At 42.3% G+C, this 17266-nt stretch overlaps 2 protein-coding genes across 5 annotated transcripts in view; both read left to right on the forward strand.

The window, feature by feature from the left end:
* The window catches only part of cpe (carboxypeptidase E), a 14251-nt gene extending 9244 nt beyond the window's left edge, over positions 1–5007 (forward strand). The window contains exons 5-9 of the mRNA XM_027031653.2: positions 141–323; positions 1672–1811; positions 2053–2152; positions 3217–3335; positions 3458–5007. Of these exons, the coding sequence (XP_026887454.2) occupies positions 141–323; positions 1672–1811; positions 2053–2152; positions 3217–3335; positions 3458–3556 (641 nt within the window). The 3' untranslated portion in view covers positions 3557–5007. The remainder of the gene's footprint in view (positions 1–140; positions 324–1671; positions 1812–2052; positions 2153–3216; positions 3336–3457) is intronic.
* A 6730-nt stretch (positions 5008–11737) lies between these two features.
* The window catches only part of tll1 (tolloid-like 1), a 45767-nt gene continuing 40238 nt past the window's right edge, over positions 11738–17266 (forward strand). The window contains exons 1-3 of one of the 4 annotated variants that reach the window (XM_035530204.1): positions 11738–11827; positions 12887–12999; positions 13152–13603. In XM_035530204.1, coding sequence (XP_035386097.1) covers positions 13426–13603 — 178 coding nt within the window. In that variant the 5' untranslated portion in view covers positions 11738–11827; positions 12887–12999; positions 13152–13425. Of the gene's footprint in view, positions 11828–12659; positions 12673–12886; positions 13000–13151; positions 13604–17266 lie in introns of those variants that run through there. The other 3 variants (XM_027031651.2, XM_035530206.1, XM_035530205.1) reach the window with 3 other exon arrangements.

The raw sequence follows: 17266 nt of genomic DNA on the forward strand, positions 1-17266 counted from the left end.
TGGCGAGTAGGGCTGAAATGAACAGTCAATAGGTGGAGTGTGTGTGTGTGTGTGTGTGTGTGTGTGCACTTGTAGTGCGGTGATTCTCTGTCGCCCCCTGTCTTTCCTGAGTGTCATATCACCTGACCCCCCCCCCCCAGGCTCCACCCATGAGTACAGTGCCAGCCCCGATGACCTGGTGTTCAAGAGTCTGGCGCGGGCATACTCCAGCTACAACCCTGTGATGTCGGACCCCAAAAGGTCACCATGCCGCCGGAACGACGACGACTCAAGCTTCAAAGAGGGCACCACCAATGGCGGGGCTTGGTACAGCGTACCTGGAGGTGAGGCCTCTATTTGACCTTGACAAACTACAAACCTACAAACTCCACATGACGATGTTTACAAACACCACATGACTACACAAATAAACTCCATACAACCCGCCTACAAACTCCATGCAACCACTTCTATAAACCCCACTCGACCACCCATACAAACCTCACATAGCCATGCCTACAAACTCCACATGACCGCACCTGCAAACACCGCATGACCACACCCACAAACACCACACGACCATGCCTACAAAGACCAAACAACCACACCTACAAACTCCATACGATCATTCCTACAAACTCCATAGAGCCATGCCTATAAACCCCACTCAGCCGCACCTACAACCCCCACACGACCATACCTACAACCCCACATGGCCACGCCACAAACACCACACAACCATACCTACAAACCCCATATGGCCACGCCTACAAGCACCATATGACCACACCTCCAAACCCCACATGGCCACGCCTACAAACACAATACGACCATGCCTACAGACCCAAAACCCATTCCTACGCACAGCTATATGTGACCACATCCAGTGACATATGCCAAGGTACCTCACATACATAACAGTCAAGTCATCGCTAATCATATGCACACCGCTGCTTGCCTGTTCAAAGCACTTACTCAAGCCACATGGCTTTGAGTCAAAACTGGGACATGCGCCCGCTCAGATTTTATATTTTATTTGTGAATTTTTCCATTCTTCTTTAAAAGCATACAGAGAGTCAGTGCAGAACTGAGTCAATCTTTCCCATGTTACATGTATGTATGTTGAGTTACTTCAAGCAAGTAGTATCCAGTTAACTATGGTCGCATACATTTTAGCTTAGTACCTCTTCTTTCAGTTGACTAGTAAGCTTAATAAATGGGCTTTAGGCAGCTTATCAGTCGACTCAACCACCAATGAAATCGATCATTCATTGACTATAAGGCTGATGTAGCAATGCACTGTTGACGACTAGAACACCCTCTTTTGGTTATGACCGGTTCATGAATATGTACTTGCTAACCAGCAGGCTACCATTCAGTAAACAGCTTCTTCTTGTTAACTATCTATAGGTTGCTCTGTTGGTTGTTAGATACATCACTGCAGTTGCTGTTCTACTGCGGAAAAGAGTTGTTTATAACCTCATTTTTAGAAGCTTGTATTCCTGCTGGTTTCTGCCTCTAGCATGATGTAGGCTATATGAAAAATTTAATGGAAATCGAAATGAACTGATACTTGTTCTCAAACACAGCCCTGCTAATGGTGAAACAATTGTTTGTGTGTCCCCCTACAAATCATGTTTAGTATTGTATAAATGACATTCTTTCTTGTCCTGTTCTCTCTGTGTCTCTCAGGCATGCAGGACTTTAACTACCTGAGTAGTAATTGTTTTGAGATCACACTGGAGTTAAGCTGTGATAAGTTCCCTCTGGAGAACACCCTCAAAACATATTGGGACCAGAATCAAAACTCCCTCATCAACTACATAGAGCAGGTGTGTCTACATATGAGTGTGTATGAGAGAGAGAGAGAGAGAGAGAGAGAGAGAGAGTGTGTGTGTGTCTGTGTGTGTGTGACTTGATGTAGGTATTGACAATTTGTGGTTTCCTATTCAAAATGATGAGCTTGAATTAAATTGAAAACATTTGTTTGCTGTGGATATTAGAGTGGCATTAATAATGCAGTGTGTGTGTGTGTGTGTGTGTGTTTGCATGTTCATATGTGCTGTCCTGCAGGTTCATCATGGAGTGGCAGGTTTTGTACGTGATCTTCAAGGTAATCCTATCTCCAATGCCTCTATTTCTGTGGAGGGCATCGACCATGACATTACCTCAGGTGTGCATTTTCACACACACAAACACACACACACACACAAAATTATTTGGAAGTAGTCAAAATTGGAGTGGACATTTTCAGTAGATGTCTTTCATCAGCTGTGGACTGTCTGACCTTGGAATACTGGTGCAGAACAGGTTCCGTACAACCTTGGAAGGTCTTCTTTTTAAAACATTGCTTAAAATGTCCTGATTCTTTGGAAACCTTGTATACTACACCGAGATTTTATCATCTCTATATCTTTTACTACAGTACACAAATTTCACAATAAAAAACACAGAAATTATGGATTATGGACAAAAATAAGAAACAGTTGTATTGGTTCTGCTGGCCCGAGTGCCGATGGGCGTGGAGCAGGACGCACAGACTCCCTCGATGAAGTGACACGTTTATTAACATAAGGCACGAACAACAACAGTGGCGCTCATACACAACATTAATGAAAGACATGACTCATATACTTAAACGTAACACAGACTAAAAGAACATTGAACGATGATCACATACGAGTTTTACATTTAACAGCAGACTAACAATGACCAACGCAGTATACACACACTATCCGAGATTTAAATAGACAAAAAACACAAAACATTAAACCCTGTGCAGGTGCGTACACAAATAAGGTGAAACCCCCTGCATGCGGCAGGCCGTACCATGTGACTCATTGGGGGGGGTCGGGGACAACTGTCCCGTGACAACAGTAATAAGAAACAATAATAAGAAATCTGTAAAATATAATAATTATATAGCTACCCATTTTCTGTTTATTTAAGGCTAATTGCTTCTGTATGATATGTTGGCAGAGTGTGCTATTACACACTCAGTAAACTAGAAGTTTTTAGTCAGGGACAGCAGTGTTAAGAATAAGATATGTCACCCATTCAATTTGAATATTATAAAGGCCTGCCCTCTTGTGGCTGTGCAGAGTAATACATCAGTCCAGCTACACCTGAGCCCATGGATGGATAGAGAATGTAATACTCATGACAGACTAATAATATATGTGATTTTACATGTGATTTCCTGCTTTGTACTTGAGGCACCTTTCTCTTCCTTTCTAGCTAAGGATGGTGATTACTGGCGTTTGCTGCTTCCTGGTAACTACAAGATTTCTGCTTCAGCTCCCGGATACTTGACCGTTATCAAGAAGGTGGCTGTCCCCAGTGGCCCTGCTACTCGGGTAAACACACACACACCCCTCACATTTATACTAGATATACACATTTATATATACATTTGTACTAAATTTCCTCTCTTTCTCTTTTACCAACTTCATCTGACCCCGGTCATCCTGTCTCTCAGCTCGACTTTGAACTGGAGTCACTGGAGGAACGGAAGGAAGAGGAGAAGGAGGAGCTTATGGACTGGTGGAAGATGATGTCAGAGACACTTAACTTCTAACTGGCCAAAACGGTCACTGTTTGGTTTCCTATTGGCTGAGGGTATCAGGAGCATCCTGGGTGTAAAATATTTAATCATTGTTGTATTTATGCTCACCCACACAAAGGCAGATTTTTTTTTTCCCAAAGAGCACTACATGAAGACTCTAAAATAGGTTCATTATGTATAATAAGAGCTTTATTCATGCATATGAGGGCACAAGTAGGTTACGTAAAATTCTATCACAGAATTGCTACTCTGGTAATAGAAAAACCTTTGGCCATCTACATAACCCTGGATTATATAGATTATAGTGGTAATTTTTTAAGTTTTCTGGAATCCTTCTGTTATGCTCTTCACAGATGAATGACGAATTAATATTTTATTGTTGAGCATCTAGCTTACAGGTGTTGTAGCAACATGTTAATTGTCCGCTGCCTGTGTCCACACACACGCACGCACACACGCACACACACGGGAAGGGACTAACTCAGTCGGTGTGGTTTAATTGACTGATCTTTCATTTTTAACCATGTGTTTGACATTGCTATTGTGAGATACTTTCATAACCACAGTCATCAATTGCACCAATCAACCAGGAAGCACTGTCATGAATGAATTAATCTGCCAGAAATTACTCATAATTATCAGTCTGCATTACAGTTATGACCAATTAGGACTGAAGCCAGTTTAGACAGCGCTGATAAATGACATATTAATACTAATGTCTCTTTCTTGTTTTGAAACAGTGTCCTGTGAATTTAATTAATGTTCACCTTTTTCTTATTTTAAAAGGAGTTGCATTTGTAAACCTATCATATCTAGTTTTATGATATTCTTGAATATTTAAACTGACTGTAAAGAGTACTCATGGATGTCAAATAACATCCATTATTATTAGAACTATATAAAAACCTGAGTCAATATAGTTATAAACTTGTACAATATATGTTCTTGAAGTAAAGTTACACTTTAAAAGCAACAGATTTTGATGGCACAATTGGGAGAGATGGCAGTGTCTCTCAAAATGAGAAATAGCTCGTGAGATATTACATTTTGTAAACAATACTGAAATGTATCAGTCCATGACAGAACAATGTTAACAAACGCCCTGTAATATTTTTGTCCTGCAACCATAAATGACTGTTTAGCTTGCCACTGTTTCTATCATGAAAACATGAAGTATGTTTAGAATCACACTGGCAAATCACCAGTGTTAAATTAAGACCTGCGTTGCTCGGGTGGTTTCCAATGAATGCTTAACACCTACAATTGTAGCGTGTTCAAACACTAGGCTTTATGATAAATTTCAGTCCTGTCAGCATAAAACCCAAAGCCATAACTAAAGATTATTTGAGATATATGGTTCTATAACTTTCCAAATTTATGTGTTAAATATATATGAATGTAATGATGATTTAACTGGATACTGCAATTCACAAACAAATTAAAATTTCTTTCTGTTGTCAGTCTGTTCTTTTTATCTTTCTTTAGGTCTTCTGTATTAATACGGGTGAGGGAGCAATCAACTAATAAATGTGTGTGTGTGTAAGCACTTTGCTGGCACAGTTGATGAGGGGCCTCTGTCCTGTTTCTTACTAGAGTACACTGCAGTTACTCATTTGGAACCTTAGTATATATATATGTATGTATGTATATATAGAAAGAGAGAGCCGTGATGATCCAAGCTTTGTTGCAAAGTTGTGCAACAATTTGATCATAAAAGTAATCAAATGTAATGTAAAGCTACTGTAAAATTCAGTTACCATGTTGCATCCCTACTAAGTTGGACGCTTTAAGTTATTTAGTCAGATTTCGTGTTCGGAGTCTCTGGGTGCTTGCGTGGCGGATCTGAGCAAAGCCCCTCATTATTCTTCGCTGACCTATCAACGGGGCTCGGATCAATGACATCGATTAGGGTGGCGACAGTCCCTAGCGGGACTTTAAGAAACCCTGATGCAGCAATAAGCTGACCTCATTACGGCATGCCCAGCACCGTAAGAATGGCGCTGATACGTGTTTAATTCAAATTAAAAAGAAACGCAGTGCCAGTCTCCCCCGGGATGATTATCCGCGTAGCTAATGAAATGAATTAAACAACAAAAGTTTTCTCTGTGCTGTTGTTTTTGGGTTACGTTTACTTTTTTTCTCACTTGTACACTTGATTTGATTTGATCATGCTCCCTTTCTCATATATTCAAATACATAAAAATACATAAAAGTGCGTTCCATGAACATTATATATGTATACTGACTACAAAGGTATGGGACGAGTGCTGTGCAAGCAATGCCTCCTCCATGTATCTATTGCCTTTCATCATTTTATGTGCACTTGTTGGAAAGAGACAACAGGGGGCGCTAATAAAAGCACTAGCTGTACAGTACCTTTACGTATGAGGGGTGTCGCTACTGAGAGGTTAGAGTCTGCATATGATCTAAACGCACCTGCGTTAAATGAACCGCTAAGTCCAATACTTCACGCCGCGAGTTTGCACCTCTAACTTAAAGTTTTATTCAAATACCTGTGTGAGATAGAGATAGAGACAGATTGGATTGAGAAAAAGCAGGGAGAGAGAGAGAAAGAGAGAGAGAGAGAGTTTGTGAAGTATACATGGTATTAGTTCCACTCCTCCAAAATGTGAACAAAAGCATTAAAGCATCCCAGTGTATCACTTTGCTGTGCAAAGAATGAATGCTAAATGGATCAGTTAAACAAAAGCACAAACACACAAGAGTTTTCACACACTCACAAAACTATTGTCTTATACACACACACACACACACACACACACCAAAAGGTTCTCTCCCAGTGAATCGCACACAACATTTGGATGAACTTAGAATTATTTAGTAGTCTTCTTGGATTGCTCATTTGTTTTCAGGTGGGCTAAAGGAGGGAGAGGAAACTGCTATGACTGGAGAGGGAGATGAAACTGTGCTTTGATTGGAGAGGAAGAGAAAACTGTGCTTTGATTGGACATGGAGAGGTGGCTGTTCTTTGATTGGAGGCTTGTTTCAAATCCATCCTTTCACCCTCTCCTTCTCCCTCCCCTTTATTGTTGTTCTTTTGTTCTTCAGTGTGGTTGAACCTTCTCTTCTTTCATCTCTTTTATATCCCTCTATCCAACCCCATCTTTATTCTCTGTCTCTCTGTACTATGTGTACATGTGTGTATTTGTGTGTGTGTGTTCATGTGTGTGCGTGCACGTGTGTGGTTGTTCCTTGTTATTGTATGAGCTAGTGACAAGGAAGAGGAACTGCATTTCAGTTATTACTTCCTGAACACCTTTAAAATAAATCTATTAATTATGAGATGTGCTGGGATTCAGTGGGAGGTGCACAGCATGACACAGCACCCTGGGATTGTGTGTGTGTGTGTGTGTGTGTGTGTGTGTGTGTGTGTGTGTGTGTGTGTGTGTGTGTGTGTGTGTGTGTGTGTGTGTGTGTGTGTGTGTGTGTGTGTGTGTGTGTTGTTTACATGCAGGGTGTTCCTTCTGTTCCATTCTTTCTTTCTTTGTTTTTTATTCCTACAAATCTTTTCAGAACAATGCGGAACTTAAGAAATGTGTGTATATGTGTATGTGTGTGTGCATGCATGTGTGTTCTGGCACATGAGTTTGGCGATTCCACATCGGCCTCCGGGGAAGTCTGTCACATGCAGTGAAGCGTTGTCTTGACAACAACTGGAGTTTGAGTCTTATCCAGTGGAACAGATGCCGCAGGCGGTGCACCAGTTACCTCCGACAGCACCTCTTCACCCATAGTCCACCCAAACTCTACACACATACAGACGTCTGAAACAAACACAGCCCAAACTATATATTGTGCAATAAGAAAAGATTAAAGTGGAATCTGTTTGGTAGTGCTTTCAATGAGGAAGTGCAGGCAGAGTGGAAGAGAGGAGCGTCTAGGTGGAAGTGACTCCAATTGCTCTGTATGTATTGGATGCTCTCTGAACTGAGCGATATGCTTACCATTTTTCTTGTCCTCTGTCAACCGTGCCATTCTCCCCAAGGTGCAAATCGATGGAGAGATCACCTGTGGCGAAAGAAAAGTGACAGGGACGAGTGAAGGTCAGAGAGGCAGAGCTGGGGGAGGGGAGGGGGGTTAGGTGGAAAAAACATCGCTTTAGTACTTGAAAAAATTAAAGATGACAGTGAAAGAGAAAGGGCGTGTGTGTGTGTGTGTGTGTGTGTGTGTAAAAAGACGTAAAAGTGCTGACTGGCGAATGTCCAAGTCCGTGTGTCCTTCGCGGGACGTTGTTCTGCCTCGGGCGATCGTACTGGGTTATTCCCGGTCCAGCAGTCCCACTTCAAGATTATTAGACCTGCAAATTTTGGCCCAACTGGCCCAGGGTGTTTTTTTGTGACAAACAGCACCCCAGTGCTTTGCCCCAGATGGACTTACGAACAACGCAACGTAAAGCGATCCGATTCGGAGATGCTAATCCGCAGCGACAGCGTCGCTCGTGTTTTTGGAGGCTCGCGCTGACACGTCACAATGCCTGCTACTCGCGCCAAGGACCAGGAGTTCACTTCTTTGGCAGTCGTGCGGGTTGATTTTGGACCAGGCCGAGCCTTTGTTCCACACGCTCTCTTCAGAGTGTGCAAGGCTTTTCAAATGGATGAACCAGGTTTTGTGAAAGGTCATGATAGCGTTAGCGTTGTTAGGCATCAGCAAACCGCTAAAACACTATACAGGCTGCTATCATACATACAGTTGTTCAGATCCTTAAATTATGTTGCTTGCTTTTTTCCATTAATAGACTATCATCTTTTTGTAACTAAGTACGCAGTGTAACAAGCATTTATGAATAGGAGCAACGGTTCTAATGCATACAATGCACACACACACACACACACACACACACACACAATCCTCTCTACATCCTTTCAAAAACATTCTTCATATCCTCTTCCTGTTTCAAAGGGGCTGCTTCCTTTTGGTTTGGATTGGACACCTCAGCTGTCAAATACTCCTCTGTCTTCAAAGACAGAGTGGTGGTGCCGATGTAAGCCTTATCTGACTTACACTTTCCCACACCTTCATAGAGGGTGATAGAAAGAAACGCTGCTGTGGAACCACACACACACACACACACACACACACACACACACATGCAAATGCATGCATATATATATATATATATATATATATATATATATATATATATATATATATATATATATATAAGCGCACTCTTTCTCATTTCTGTTTCATTAAACCTACATTACATTTAGAAACACTGATACTATATTTCTGTTTTATTAAAAAATATTAGAAAGTCTCATATTTTATATGAAAATGGAAGAGAACAACATTATACATTTTTTATTAACACGCATTAAATCTTGGTAATTATGTGAAATGCCACTTTGTGTGTATGGGTTTCATATGGGTTTTGAATCTCTTTTCATTTCAGATTCATATAAAATATTTTATTTTCAGATCACACACAGACACAGGCACACACATATACACATATTCACACAAACACCATCCATAATGCACTTCCAAGAGGAAGCATATCTCACACAGCCAAAGACACTGGCTCAAACAGACACAAGTTCCTGACACACACACACACACACACACACACAAAGGCAAGGAGTTGGTTGTTCGCATGTGAAGCTCTGCTCTCATCTGATATTAGTTGATTGTGGCTTAAATCAGATCATAAATTAAATTTCTCGCTACTCATATTCCCTCTATCTATCTATCTATCTATCTATCTATCTATCTATCTATCTATCTATCTATCTATCTATCTATCTATCTATCTATCTGTCTGTCTGTCTTACCCTCATTCTCTCTGTACCCTTTTTTGTTTGTTAGGCACTAATTACCCTCCATTATGTTTGAAATGCTTTGTTAGGCTAATTGTGTTCTATACTAACAAAGGGCACACACACACGGAAACACACACACTCACAGTGTTTATTTTATTTGTGCTATACTTGCATAGGACAGATATTTTATGTTCTTCACATCATTTATCTCTCTCTTGCTCTCTCCTGCTCTCTTCCTTCTCTCTCTCTCTCTTTCTCTCTCTCTCTCTCACTATTTCAGACAACTCCCTCAATATAATTTTCTTTATGTATGTGACATGATATTACATGTCGCTACTCTGAGTTTACATTCCAATGAAAATTCAAGTCTTTCTCTTGCTCACGCACACATACACACACACACAAACACACAGAGACAGTGTTTAAACAGAGGAAATCCTCTCTCCCTGCTAGCTAAGTATGTGTGTACTCTCAGGCGGACTCTGCTGAGCTTCACATCTGAGGTCATTCAAAGGGGTCAAAAGTTATGACTGTTGAATCTTCGCACACACGCTCAGTGCATACTGCACTTCTCACTTTATGTGTTTTTTGCGATACTCACAGGAACAAGATGCACACACACACACACACACACACACACACACACACACACACACACACACACACACACACCCAAACAGTGGAGCATATTAATCTACTATGACATATATCCACCAAGACAGAATTTGTAGGTTTAAATACCTCCCCTTCATTATTTAGTGTACTGGTAAATTAAATAGCACCAAATAGAGGAATGGAAAAATGCTTTAAGATGATTGTTGGTTGAGAAAATATTAATGCTTTTTGATGTTTTATTTATTTAAAATTAGAGCTGAATGTCAGAGCCTGACTTGAGTAAACTCTGTTAGTAAACTCTATGTGTGTGTGTGTGTGTGTGTGTGTGTGTGTGTGTGTGTGTGTGTGTGTGTGTGTGTGTGTGTGTGTGCGCGCGCGCGTGCACATGCGCATTCTGAATCGATGATCCAAACTTGAGTTCTAAAACAGGACTGCTTGCACCGGACTTTTCGAACTTTCCCATGTATTGTGGATCGATAGCATTCCAAAATAGAGCCCAGTTTTGGCAACATGCATTAATCTACATACACACAGTAGCAAGATGCCGAACTCGCTTGTTTCTCATGGGATGCTCCTCTCCTCTGGGTTCACCTCTCTTAATGAATGCCTGGAGAACAAGGGCATACCCTGTCCATTCATTAGTGTCTCTGTGTGCGGGGCAGTGTGGAGAAGACTGTATATGTTCACATTCTTCATCTTAGAAATACACAGGATGAAGAAACACACACACACACACACACCCAGCCTGCCAATCCATTCTAGGCTGCATGTGAAAACACAGCATATTGTGGTAATTAATATATACCAACATAATAATATCTTGTCATTAACTTCCTTGGAATGAACAGTGTCAGAAGGATTAATGGGAAATACTAGTAATAGTACAATGACTATAAAGCTATTCTATTCTATTCTATTCTATTCTATTCCAAAGTCCTGATGTTCCTGAAGATCTATTCAGAATCTGAATCTGACTCCAAATCCATTAGTGCACATGTAACATAGCAGACAGACTGACACATTGCATATACAGATATCAAAAACAGAATAAAGATATCAAAGACAAAATAAACCAGGCTTGAGTAAGACTTAGTAAACAGCTATTAAATGGATATTGTCTATCTGCATATGAGGAATGTCTTGCGAGACATATGAGACAGAGAACCATACTGACCTGTACTGTACTTCTCTTTAGGTTTTTAATTGCTCAGTGAACCATCTACACACACACACACACACACACACACACACACACACACACACAATATAAGACACAGCCTATGGTGTATGATTAGCTAAATGTGATGGAGTATTTCTAATTACAAAACATATATATATACAAAAAATGATGGTGCATGAGATGCATGGAGCTAGACCCCTATTCTCCTCCGGCTGTATCAAGACATAAATTATGAGAGTAAATGTCTCAAATAAACTCCAGTCATTCGTGGTTTAGGACCTTAGCCATAAACTCCTAAAACACTCCCGACTCGAAGCGCGTGAACCGCAGATTTGGCTTGCGTGCATCGTTGCTCGAAGTTGGAGCTTGACAGAGTGATGGTGTGACGTCAGCATGTAGCTACCTTGCAGAAAAGGATCGAGGAGGGTGGGGAAATTAATCTGTGCGCGAGAGAGACGCAGCGCGCGTGAGACGCGCTAATCTCTCGGGAAATGGGCACGTTCAGAATAAGCGTAGGCAGTAAACGCGCGGCTATATTCTAGTGGCTCTAGAGGTGCTACGAAAAAGTCCTTGAGAAATAGAGAGAGAGAGAGAGAGAGAGAGAGAGAGAGAGAGAGAGAGAGAGAGAGAGAGAGAGAGAGAAAGAGGGCAGTTTTCAGGATGAGATTGCGCTTTGAAGCCGTATAGACCCTGAGGGTATTCTCTGAGGTAAGATACGTCCCTCTTACATTTATAGCGTGAGTTCACAAGGGTGTGTAAACTCCACTTAATATATATAAAGTGAGATTGTGTTGAAGGTTAAAAGTGGGCGACTTTATGTCATGACACCGACGTTCCCGTACCGAAAACCTTAAGCGGTAAGCCACTTGTAAAGCTCCGCGAGAGAGGTCGCGCGATGTTCGGTCAGCTGTAACCTTTTTGTCATGGTCTCGTCACGGATTTGGGCACCGTTTTGCCGCTTTTGTGGTAAACTAAAGTATGGGTTCAAGGTAGTTGTGGTTTACGAATCGATGAAGTGATTTACGGGACCTTCGCTTTTCGCAGCTGCGTTCAGCGAATCAATAGAAACTTGAAGGAACAACACGGAGCGGTTGAGTTTTGGGGTATGAGTTTGGACAACTGATGACACAGAGGTGTACTCATCGCCCAAAACAAATACGATTCTCAAAAAAACTGTGAAGTAAACTTTTCCCTTTGTCGTCTTTTCCCCGACGCACTGTGCGTGCGTAGCCTCATTTTGAGACTCACTCACAATAACGAAACGGTCCTCACCTTGTCAATTAAGCGTTAAATTAGCGTTCCCTCTCTGTAGCGCGCTACCCTGCGTGCGCGCGTGTGTGCACGAGTGCTTCTTGGAGAAAGCTAGGGAACGACGGCGCGATTGCCTTTATGGGGGCGATTTAGACCTAAATGGGTTTGTTAAATGTCACACTACAGTCGCGTCTGCTCTGCCGCCTCTCAAATGAGGACACTATTTCGTTTATAACAGTTTCTAAATGCGCTCTCACCTACATGGAAGTTGCCTTACATCCTGAAACTCCATGCATACAACGGTAGAGCTCCCGCTATTATAGGATTATAGCTGAAATTTTAGGTACCTTGTTACTTTTATAGCTGGCGGCTTGTTATTGTGAAAGGCGTCTCGGATAAAAGACGAAGTTGCGTTTTTTAGACTTTGCAAGTATAGAATACGTCATATGTCATGTCGTTTCTAACCTGCGTGACGAGCATCTCTAAAAACCGTCCTCTTTTTTTGCATTGTTACAGCTGATCAGTTCCTCGAAATCAGTGCGTGTCAGAGGTTCACCGCCTTCTGTCTTTTACGGTAGCACCCCGATTGTGACTGCCACCGCTCGGGCCTCTGCTCACCGGATGTTTCAGTAAGTTTCACTCATGCTGAGGTTCCCTAAGTGTTTTAGAGTTAAAATCATATATCCTAATCTCTGTCTCTCTTTCTGTATTTCTCTCTCTCTCTCTCTCTCTCTCTCTCTCTCTCTCTCTCTCTCTTTCTCTCCCTGTATCTTTATCTAAGAGCAACTGTCTGGGTGCCCCCGCACAGGAAGAAAGGGAAACAATTGTGCTCAATTGAGCTGGAACGATTCAGGAGCTTATCAATGCGGAGGCGTCCATTTGAGATGCAGCGACAGTGAGCGACGCGACGACCTGCCCAGTCTGTCAAACCGGACCAATGAACTCCACACGGTGCGTCTGCTGCCTCGCGACGAGCCGCTAAATTCCAGACCGCGAGACTTTAACAAGGCAGTACGCACAGTACACGCGAGAGGCGGCCGTTCATTCAATATCAGATGGACAGCGTCCATTCAACACTTACTGCTAAAATGCACTGGATGACGCTCCTACTGGCTGGGTTTACTTTTTGGGGCAAAGTCTCCGTGTACAATTGCTTAGATTACGAAGAGAGTTATGACTATTATGAAGAGGAAAAAATGGAGACAATAGACTACGAGGATCCCTGCAAAGCCGGTAAGATGAGCTGTACTTAAAAAAAACACATCTAAAATATACACCTAAAGACTTACATCACAATGGGAAAAAATGGATAACCGAACGTGCTTTGGAACCTTTTTATATTCAATTGGCCGCAAAAGTATAAAGAGTCTTGTAAATTTAGTTTTCTTAAGGAGCTTTTACTTTTCGGCGATCTTTAGAGATTGTGCCTTGATTAAAATAAAGTGGGTTCACACATTCGATTCACAAGCCTTTCTCATACGCCGCGCGCCTCATTTCCCACTGTCAGCGACCGAGTCCAGTTTCGTACCCCAGTCTCCTGAGACGGGTCCTCGGCTCGCGAGGCCACGTGCGCTTCGCTGTTATAAACTCGCGCGGACGACCCGCCTGCCATACTGTGAGGTGCACGCACGCATCCCACCTGTCCGTACCCATCTGTTTTAAATACATTATAAGTTTATCTTCAGATGAGTGGTTCGTGTATTTACGTGTGTGGTTCTGAGGAGGGGGGTGGAAATGTCTTGAAAATAAATTATGACAGTTCTTCTCATTTTCCATTGATAACTCATTGTACTCTTGACAGAGTAGTAAATGAGTTAAGTTTCTATATAGCCTCGAGTTACTGGTATTTGTTTAACATTTATAATAAGTGACTGCTTCTCTTATGGTCTTTGCTTTGTGTGCTGTAAAGCAAATTATCAATAACCGACATGAGACTATACACCTTAACACACGCGCACGCACACACACACACACACACACACACACACACACACAAAACAACAAAAAAATCCCACACATCTCCTAATGCAAACACATTGTTAAATAAGTGGTGATGTCTTAGTTGTTAGCAGCAGAGAATGCATTAGGAGATGTGTGGGTGTGTGTGTGTGTGTGTGTGTGTGTGTGTGTGTGTGTGTGTATGTGTGATGGTATGCGTCTGCCCTTCGGGGGGATGGTTTGCATTTGTGTGTGTTTATGTTGTTTATGTTGATTTGGCTATATGGTGAGGGTCTAAAGGACTGTAATTGGTTTCTCTTTCTCTGTTCTTTTTGAGGTGTTTATGTGTGTGCGTAAGAGAGAGCTAACCCCCACCTAAGGTGGAACAGATGTATAAAATGCACTCTGTATTTACTGTCTTTGAAATCCTCTCTCTTTATCTCTGTCTGTGGTTGTCTCTGTATGTCTCTATATCTCTTTCCTCTTCATGTAGTGTGTACACAATCATAAATCTCGTTTCCAAGCCTCTATGCCACCTATACACTCACAGTCACATCTGTGTTTGTGTGTAATGTGTAAAATGTTGAATTTTGTGAGCTTTTGTTAAAATTGCCACGACCAAGCTGTTTTTCTACTTTCAGGCATCAAAATTCAATACTCTTGGGAGGAGTCTATGCGGATGTGTGTGTGTGTGTGTGTGTGTGTGTGTGTGTGTGTGTGTGTGTGTGTGTGTGTGTGTGTGTGTGTGAGTGTGGGTATGGGTGTGTGTGTGTGTGTGTGTGGGTGTGTGTGTGTGTGTGTGTCTTTAGGCTGTGGAGAAAAGAGTGTTAGGTAGTCATAGGGAGGACCTCTGTTTTTATAAACTGAAAAATATTTTTGAAATTCAACAGCTAAGTTGATAATAGCACCTTGGGGAGAGGGCGGACAGTATTCAGAGCATTCCACCTAAACACATACTCACACACACACACACACACACCAACACACGCACACACACACACACACACCAACACGTACCTTTGTTCGAGGCTTTTTATAACAAAATGTTCAGTCAATGGAATTCTTGGAAACATGGAAAGGCAGCATCTCAGCCCATACTGTGTTTCTCTGCTTCTTAGGATTCTCCGTCTCCTACTTTCTGTGCCAATGCAGCTATAAGGGCAAAGGTCCTTATCTGAGGTGTGAGATACAGCTCAGTCAACGGTCCTTGGGGGAGATGAACATAAGAAGTAGATAATAGTCACACCCATGCTTATATTTGACATTTTTCACACCTGCTTTCTCAGCATGTGTAGTCATCTCTAGAAGGCAAACGTTGCTCTGGGAGAGGAAGTCTGACAATGTGTTATATTAAAGCAAACATATTTTAGGACTAGCTTTCTAGTAAAGTGGTGTGTTGAGGAGTAAAGATGGTTCCCCCAAGTGCCGGTGGGAGTAGTTCCAGCCCGTTCTCCACAAATAACCCTGAGGTGAAGTGCTGACCACCTAAAATCCAGCCAAGCCATCAAACATGTTCGATCCACTTCTCGCTAATGCTAACGCTAGCCACTCTCTGAGCTGAGTGAGCGCGTCAGCACTGTCTTCTAGCACATGCACGCATGCACACGCGCGCACACACACACACACACACACACACATACACATACACATACACACCTACCTCTGTGACCCCAACATCACATTAATGGGCCATTTAGGTGACAGGAGTAGCCGGTTAGGCCAATAAATGAAGACTAGGCTTTGTTTGGGGCTTCTGTTCTTATTTGCAGAAACTACTTATTCCAAAAGCCCTGTTAGTTTCAATAGGCCAGTAATGGGCTTGTGTCATTATACAGTCATTACAGTGTGCTATCTGTTGCTGTTATCTTAAGACATTGTGACCATAACGGCTCTGTTGCTCCAGAATAAACAATCCTTTCAGATTATGCAAATATGGCCCACGCCCCCTTGTTTAGGTTAAAGCATAGACTAGAGAAGCATAAACACACCTCAGGTAGATGTTAATGGCCGTGTTTGTGTGCATGTGTGTGTGCGCCTCTCCGTGTGTGTGTGTGTGTGTGAGAGAGAGATTTCCCACAACAAGAAGGCAAGCAGATTTTTCCACTTCATCTGCCTGTCTCTCTGCCTGTTCTTCAGTCAGTTTCTCCCTGTCCTTCCCCATGTCCACATATTCATAGAGTCTTATCCTCTTCCCCACCTTTTTGTTTTTACTGCACGTCCTGGAGGGCTTGAGCCCTCCAAGTCGGCATCCCTCTGGCCCTTTGCCTTGTTCTGTGTGCTGTGGGTGGTGGTCAGCCTGGTCCTGTGCTGTGGGTGGAGCTCAGCCTGGTCCTGTGCTGTGGGTGGAGCTCAGCTTGGTCCTGTGCTGTGGGTGGAGCTCAGCCTGGTCCTGTGCCTTGTTCTTTCTGCTGTGGGTGGAGTGCCGCCTGGCGCTGTGCTGTGGGTGGAGCTCAGCCTGGTGCTGTGTTGTGTGCTGTGAGTGGAATTCAGTCCAGCAGTGTGCTGGCAGCTCTCACGGGTTTATAATGTGGAGCACTACACAGCCTTAGAGATGTGCTTTGTGTGTGTGTGTGTGTGTGTGTGTGTGTGTGTGTGTGTGTAAGGTTGGGAATTTTATAACTTAACAGAGGGAGATACTTGAAGTACTTCTCAGACTCACACATAACACACACACACACACACACACACACACACACACACACTGAGCAGGTGGTAGATCTACATGATATGGTCAAAAATGTAGTGAAAATATGGCTACACATTGCAAATTTGATGTGGCCTACAATATTGAAACACTGGAGATATCTTAATGTGTCATAGTTCACACATGGAACAAAATCATTTATGTTTGCTAGATTATGTGAATACCATGATTCATCAAAACACCAATCAAAACACTCATCTGGAAAATCCATGATTGGCACATTGTAGCCTTCTTTAGTATGTTCATTAGGAAAA

Source organism: Electrophorus electricus, chromosome 9 (assembly GCF_013358815.1).
Source record: "Electrophorus electricus isolate fEleEle1 chromosome 9, fEleEle1.pri, whole genome shotgun sequence".
Lineage (NCBI taxonomy): Eukaryota > Metazoa > Chordata > Actinopteri > Gymnotiformes > Gymnotidae > Electrophorus > Electrophorus electricus.